Consider the following 8154-nt stretch of genomic DNA (forward strand, 5'->3'; position numbering starts at 1 on the left):
ATAAGGTTAAGCCAAGAAGGACTGCCATGGAGATGGAAAGCTGAATTATTTGGCTGAATTCCTATATTTTCAAAGTGATGTCAAGGTGAAGATATTTTTTAGCTGCAGAGGCACAAGAAGACATGCTTTATCACCTAAACTTGTTGACAGTGAACATGTTTTTTGTGTTTCTTGTTTAGCATTTTCCTCAAGGGTTATGTCAAGCTAGGTCAGGGTTACCTTTTCTAACCCTGAAAGTGAAGAGATTGATGAAATGATGGGCCCTTGTTGATGGTAAATCGGACACTAAAGTTATCTCATGGGTTATCCCCTATGGCTTTTGATTGCCTTTTATTCTAACAAAGTTGCTATTGAAAACTTTCTCCACGTACAGGCAGGTTCTTTGAAGGGCTAGTGGGCATCCCAGCTGCCACACTTGCTAAGGAAGGTTGATTACTGAATCTTCATTGGTCACTGAATAGCACTGTGTAAGGCATTCTGAGATGTTCCATTATTCCTCTTGGTTTGGGACTGAATGCACAATTCTATGTAAGGAATGGGTTGTTTATCTTTTCAGTGGACCATCGTGCACTGTAGAGGCTGCCTGGTAAGGGATATGATATACTACAGCGCTGCCATAAGCGGAGGAATGCCCAGCACAGGAATAAAAACATGTGAGGAAGGCCATGCCTGGAAAACGTTATGTCAGACAAGGCCTGGGCACTAGGAGAGGTTTTCATTACCTTTCTTTTGTTGTTGTTGTTGTTTTTGAGACGGAGTTTTGCTTTTGTTGCCCAGGCTGCAGTGCAGTGGTGCAATCTCTGCTCACCGCAACCTCCGCCTCCCGGGTTCAAGCGATTCTCCTGCCTCAGCCTCCCGAGTAGTTGGGATTACAGGCATGCGCCACCAAGCCTGGCTAATTTTGTATTTTTAGTATTTTGTAATTTTGTATTTTTAGTAGAGACAGGATTTCTCCATGTTGGTCAGGCTGGTCTCGAACTCCTGACCTCAGGTGATCCACCTGCCTTGGCTTCCCGAAGTGCTGGGATTACAGGCGTAAGCCACCACACTCAGCCTCATTTTTAAGAGAAGGGGCTTCACTCTGTCACCCAGGATGGAGTGCAATGACATGATTTTGGTTCACTGCAGCCTCGATTTCCCAGGCTCAAGCGATCCTCCTGCCTCTGCCCTGAGTAGCTGGGACTACAGGTGCATGCTGCCACACCTGGCTAATTTTTCTTTTTTTTTCTAGAGACAGGTTTTTGTCATGTTGCCCAGCCTGGACTTGAACTCCTGAGTTAAGATGATCCATCTTCCTCGGCCTCCCAAAGTGCTGGGATTAGTGTGAGTCACCACACCTGGCCAGTTTTCATTACATTTGATTAGAGATGGGGACCTGTAATCCTATGTTGATCCAATTTTTCAGTTTAGAGAGACTGTTAGGGAACTCAGCTCTCTGGTCACTTTGTAAGCTAACTATCTAAACAGTGAGAGACATACTAGATAACCTTAGATGGTACCAATCTGTGTGAAGATCTGTAATGGCATAGACAAAGTGCCGGGAACTAAAGGTTCTCTTCTGGTGAAGGAGTCATAGTCTGACTTAATTGCCAATGAAAATATAATTTGGCAATAACATCTTGATCTAGAGGTGTGCTGTTCAATGTGGTAGCCACCAGTCACATGTGGCTATTTAAATAAACTAAAATTAAATAAAAAGTTCAACTCCTCAGTCACCCAAGGCACATTTCAATTGTTCAACATTAATACGGTAGCTAGTGGCTATCATTAAGGACAGTGAAAATTCGTGAAACATTTCTATCATTGTAGAATGTTCTATTGAACGGTGCTGATCCAAGAGAGAAACAAAAAGTCCTCAATGATACTCTGTCAAGAGACAATATCTTGTTGGGTTGATTGACCATACCAGATAGTTCATATCTAATTTTTATTCTGAACCACTAGAGATTTGAAATAGAAAGGGAATAAGATCTTAAGAGTTTGGTGTGAAGAGTGAAGCTTATTTTTTCAGTAAAGACACCTTCTGTTAGGGGCTTACTATGGATAATGGTCATAAGCCAGGAGGTGACACAGAATGTGATGCTTTGAAGTCGAGGCTTCCTCTGATTAAGAGTATGTGACCTCACTGGGCAGAAGGAAGTGGTCAAAGGTACTTTTGATACATGCACAAGAAATGAGTGTGGCTTCACTTTTCTTGAGTTTTCTGGAATTTCCCTCAGTTTCTGACCTCCTTACCTTTCTGTATCGAATTAAATTGGTAAAAATAGGTTAGGCATCCTAAGAAAAGCATGAAACATAACACCCCTTTCTGGCTTAAGAGATTCTCAATGCCTTCCTCAAAAGGAGAGTAATTCTTTTATTAATGCTGTTTCGTGTGTGTATTAGTCCATTTCACACTACTATAAAGAACTACCTGAGACTGGGTTATTTATAAAGAAAAGAGGTTTAATGGACTCACAGTTTCACATGGCTGGGTAGGCGTCAGGAAACTTACAATCATGGCAGAAGGCAAAGGGGAAGCAAGGCACATCTTACATGGCAGCAGGAGAGAGAGTGAGGGTGGAACTGCCCAACACTTTTAAACAGTCAGATCACATGAAAACTCCCTCACTATCATGAGAACAGCATGGGGGAAACCACCCCTATGTTCTAATCACATCCTACCAGGTCTCTCCCTAAACATGTGAGGATTACAATCCCAATGACATGTTGGTGGGGACATAGAGCCAAACCATACCAATGTGTCTCTAAAACTTTAAAAGGCATCAAGGAGAGGGAAATGAAATTAAGGGAAGACTTACTTATGATAGTGCAGGATGTCTCTGGTGGCTTGTAGCACAGGGATGCATCTAATCATTTTCAACAGTCTGAAGAAACATTTGGTTGCCCCCTCCCGCCCAAGTCCTTTGATATGGACTTATGAACTGAGGAAATGAAGCAATGAAGACTGCTTGGGGTCTTCATCTAGCCTGACATCTAGGGCCTAGGTGTCAGGATGCCAAAGAAAATTTATCAGAGATTAAGGTGTCTCTCATGGAAATTATGAAGTAGGTTAAGACAGATGTTAAGAGGAGGAGGTCGTCATTCATAGCACAGCTAGAAAGATTAGAAAAGAGACTGTTAGATACAGCCAAGAGTTGTCTCTGGTAAATATAATGAGAGCAGTTTCCATGAACTGATGAGACAATTAGGAGGGTGGCTACAGGGAATGAAGACGGAGTTTCCAGGGCAGCAGTGAAAACATGAGCTCTGGACCTTGTTTAGTCTTGGATATTTCACCATCCTCTCACAAAAGTAAACACTCTGGTACCCAGTAAATACCTGATGAATGAATCTTTGGGAAAGAAAATCATTGAATGCATAAATTCCTTTATTGAAAATATTGGGATAGCACTGCATTACATATAGTCAATATCCATAAATGAAGGGTCACACATTTTTGAATGGACAATACTGTTTTACATAGAGAACACAGCATGTGGATATGCTCTCACAATTATAGTATCATGGACTAAACTAGGTCAGAGTGAAGTATATGCAAAATGACCATTTTGTTTTTTTCCATTTTATTTATTAATAGCATATGGTTGCAGATGGTGTAAATGGTAAACGTGATATCATGAGACATTCCTGATATCTCACACCAACACATTATTTAGCGAGCAGGCTAAGGTGAAACTGCCAGAATGCTGTTAGTCAAGAGTCTCAGTAGGAGAGCTTGAGTGAAACGTACGCCCAGGCTACAGATTTAAAATTTTCTAGCATTCATTTACATTTGCATGGAATGTAAGGAGTATAATAATTGTTGATCTGACAGGAGGCCACTGGACAATTTGTTCTCTTTTACAAATTGTCTAAAATAGGAGAATAATGTAAAGGAAATATTCTAAGAATTGTTTTTTTAAATGCGGATATGCAAATAGTACTCGTTATAAATTTTTTCCTTTCAAAAATTACCGGGGAAATAATTTATGACAGACCATTTTTCAGCTTTGGCTGTTATTAGAATTTTTTTCCTACTAGCAAGCAGTCTTTGGCTTTCATAAAAGTCTGGTAATCAATAATATTGGTTAGGTCTTTATTATTATTATTGTTATGATTTTTGAGACAGAGTCTTGCTGTCACCCAGGATAGAGTGCAGTGGCACGATCTTGGCTCACTACAACCTCCACCTCCCGGGTTCAAGCAATTCTCCTGCCTCAGCCTCCCAAGTAGCTGGGATTACAGGCACCCGTCACACACCCGGCTAATTTTTGTACTCTTAGTAGAGACGGGGTTTCACCATGTTGGCCAGACTGGTCTCAAACTTGTGACCTTGAGTGATCCACCTGCCTCGGCCTCCCACAGTGCTGAGATTACAGGCAAAAGCCACCGTGCCCGGCCCTTTATTTTATGTAATAGATGTTTTATGATGTGAAAATAAGTTGATATCTTAAAAACAGGGTTTCCTTTCTATTCCAATTTTGATATGAATGCATTTCTTTGTATTTTTTTCCTCAAATAAATGAATCTACAAACCAAGACAATTGGTCCAATTTGACGTTTTTCATTTGATTTTAAAAATGCAGAAATTAATATACTGAGTCTCTTTTAAGACAGAGGCCTGCTCATTAATGTAAAAGCTTGGAAAAGTTATACAAAGAACATTCCGAAAATAAAGTTTTTGTTATTAACACACATGATTTTATAAGAAGCAAAACATTTTTTTTTTTTTCAAAAGCAGGATTTGTTCTAAGTCTAGGTTCACAAAGGTATTCATTTCTATAAATATCAACTTAAGACTGTGAGAAATGATGTATTCTTTTTCACACGAATATGTTCAAGGTAAGTAACTAAAAATGTACCCTTTTATTGACTAAATGGAAAGCTGGCCTATAATAGTCAAATTGATGAACATTCATAATGAGTTTTTAGAAATTTAGAATTATACACTCATATATATGTATATGTACATATACATACACACACACATATATCTTTATATATCCACATACAGATACATAGATATATGCTGCTTAAGACCTATCACCCTAAACAATCAGGGCAAAAAAAAATTCAATATAAAACTATATAAATCAAACAGATTTGTTCCCAAAACATAGCACAAAATGTATACATTTAATATTTCAAGATTTGACACATTAAAAGAAAAAAAACCTGCTGACACATTTCAGACAATACACTACAAATAATAAATAAAAGTTTTTTTTTTTTAAAAAAAACTTCATATATTCCCTTTAAGTGCTGTGCACCTACAATTTTTCTAAATGAGACTAACCTTTTCCATGGCAAATAATAGCTGTACATTTTGGTAATGAAAATTATGCTGATAAATACACAAGGCATGTATATATCCACAGTATCTTTTTTTCACAGTTACCAAAAATAAAAATTGCATTCAACTCATATATCCATAAACACTCTGATTCCTCACCGTATGGATTTGAAGGAAGTGGAAGTACAAAGTCTTTTCAACAACCTGGATTTTCAGTTTCTTTCTTCAATGTCTGCCCTCCACGTGGACCTTCCAGAATCTTTCTGCAATGTGATCACGCTCTGAGATGATGGCAAAAAGGAAGCATTGGGGTGGGATGAGGCAGCCTGGGCTGGGGCTTCTTTTTCCAGCCAGCTTTAGGAGGGCTGGTCGAACCCAGTCTTTTAAATGTTATATTTTAAGGCAGTCTGAATTTCACTCAAATGCCCACACCTCCAGATCTTGAACTATGAAGTCTTCCTTTTTGGAAAGAATATCATTATTGAAAGTGCTGCAAGAGTTGCTTCGTCCATGGTATAAATCAGCATCTAGCCATAAACCAAATCGTCCCCTGAAAAGGTTAAAAAAAAAAAAAAAAAGGTGAAAATACTTCTATCTTACATGGCACATGGCACATGGCACACTGTTCTCTCTTGCCCCCATCTTCTTTCCTTTATACTGTTGACAGGCAAAATTCCTAACTGCTTATAAAACCAGGATACATTTCCTTTATTTCATTTAAATGACTAGTCTTTCTAAAAGACAAGTGGTAACAGTCCCTCATTTAGACACATAAATATTCTATCTTGGATTCTTTGTGTTATGTGTTAGGCCACTGTCCTAATTCCTCTAAGCACATGGACTAGCTAAAATAACCTGATACCGAAGTTTTAACTACGTGGGTCAAAACAGACCCACTCAGGTCAGGTGGTAAAATAACAATAAGAAAACAAAAACAACAAAAACCTTACCCTCCACCACCAAGTTCTAAAGAACTTATGTCTCCATTGATAAAATATGAATTTTCTCCACTCCACTTAAAGACCTTGGGGAAGAAACACAAAAAAGAAAACAGACATTTTAATCTGGAGAATTAGCAATGAGGAAATATGAAATGGTATCTATGTGTAAAAGGGAACCACCTCACCCCATTGACTGAGGAAGTTCCTGACTGCCAGACCTGGCCCACACCAGGATGAGACCTCCCAAGGGGTTATGAACATGAACGAAGGAAGACCTTTCAGACACGTGGTGTCTCTGACCTGTGACTCTCTGGATCCCAGCCTGAGCAGCCCAGAAGGCCAGGACCCCAAGCAGTTTGTGAGCTACAGTTATAAAGGGCTGACCCAGCTTGGAGTCAGTTCAGGAGAAGTTACAGGACAGCTAACTGCCCCAATGCCTATCCCCTTCCCCAACTGCGGACACTGTGACATATGGGAGTGGGATATTTCTCCTATCTAGGTACCTTGAAATGTGGGCTGAATGTGTATAGAAAAGTTTCGCCTGTGCCATAATAGTGGTCACTGAACTTGAAAGGATGAGTTGCATATGCTCCAAAAATCTGTCAAAAGAAAACAGAAATGTTACCTACATTCAAACCTAAATCCCCAAAGCAAGGCTTTCTGGAATATTTTCGATACATCATGTTCTGAGATCGATTTCCGCAAAGACTATTACTAAACTGGCACTCAAACTTAAAAAGACCACCAATAAAAGAATAAACAAATATCGCCAGCCCTAACTGGAACCCAAGTAGCCAGCATTCCTGATGCATGCAAAATTCATCTGACAAAGCTCAGACAACTTGTTTGCCAAAGGCTAACAATTTGTTCCAATTTTAAAAGATTTCCAAAGTTCACTATGGAGACAAATTTCTGTTATTGAATATGCGTAACATAATAGAAACATTAAGCAACAAGATACATCTTGTGCACAGAAATGAATGCTTGGGAAAACATAGTCACATCTCTTCTGTATTTTATAAGTGGAGTCATGCTGGGCATTTCCCCAGAGAAAATGAACTTTCCTTTCTTTTGATTTGTAACAATGAGTTATTAATATGCTTATTCAATTAAAATTATATGCTTAAAAGTGACCGATTTACTATAGTTTAGTTCAAAGTGATGTTTAAGAAACAAATAACTCCGTAATATCATGGCCTTGAAAGGTAACTTAGACGTGTTTAAATCAATGGTTCTTGTACTTTTTCTTGTCGGGGTTGGAAGGGGAGCCAGGCTACATGAGGAGCACTGTTTTCAGAATGTGTCCGCCCACAGCCTCAGCATCTCATCCTTCTGTTCACATCCTGATCAGCACTTGCAGGGGTGAGCATATGTATTTTGAAAATGTCCCTAGGTGATTCAGACATTCTTCCTATTTTAAATCCCATTTGAGGAACATTGCTTTAAATGTAGGTTATCTGGAAAATGTCATAGCATTTTTCAAAAATTATTTCAATTAGATCACAATCTCTGCTGCCTTTTTCACCACTTACACTCAGTTCCTGGCTACTTGTAACACCTAAGTATTAGGTAGAAGGCTAGAAACTCTTTCTAACCAGTATTGTTCATACTTCCTGCTACCAAACCTTTCCCTAGAGCTGCTAAGAATAAAGAAATATAGCACAGTAACAAAACATAAAAAATACTTTGCCCTCCTTCTGGTGATCGTCCAGAAAAAGAACCAAAATACAATCAAAATAGGCATCTATTTTTTAAAGCATGGCATTAAAATATGACAAAAATGGCAGTGGCCATACGTGGAAGAAAATGAGTCCCTCTCTGATCAGTCAACAAGGAAAGTTATCTTTATTTTCACACCCTTCATAGAATTTTAAATAATTATTTTCTGTCTTAGCTAAAATTCTCCACCCCCCTGCTTTTTTTTTTTTTTTTTTTTTT

The 8154-nt window shown here is 38.7% G+C and overlaps 1 protein-coding gene across 4 annotated transcripts in view; it reads right to left on the bottom strand.

The window, feature by feature from the left end:
- Positions 1–3349: 3349 nt before the first annotated feature.
- The window catches only part of NCOA7 (nuclear receptor coactivator 7), a 160552-nt gene continuing 155747 nt past the window's right edge, over positions 3350–8154 (bottom strand). For 3 of the 4 annotated variants that reach the window (XM_011985024.1, XM_011985032.1, XM_011985039.1), the window contains 3 exons: positions 6720–6815; positions 6226–6299; positions 3353–5825 (listed from right to left, as the gene is read on the bottom strand). In XM_011985024.1, coding sequence (XP_011840414.1) covers positions 5690–5825; positions 6226–6299; positions 6720–6815 — 306 coding nt within the window. In that variant the 3' untranslated portion in view covers positions 3353–5689. Of the gene's footprint in view, positions 5826–6225; positions 6300–6719; positions 6816–8154 lie in introns of all 4 variants that reach the window. The other variant, XM_011985016.1, reaches the window with a different exon arrangement.

The sequence above is a fragment of the Mandrillus leucophaeus genome, unplaced genomic scaffold, assembly GCF_000951045.1.
Source record: "Mandrillus leucophaeus isolate KB7577 unplaced genomic scaffold, Mleu.le_1.0 Scaffold1067, whole genome shotgun sequence".
Lineage (NCBI taxonomy): Eukaryota > Metazoa > Chordata > Mammalia > Primates > Cercopithecidae > Mandrillus > Mandrillus leucophaeus.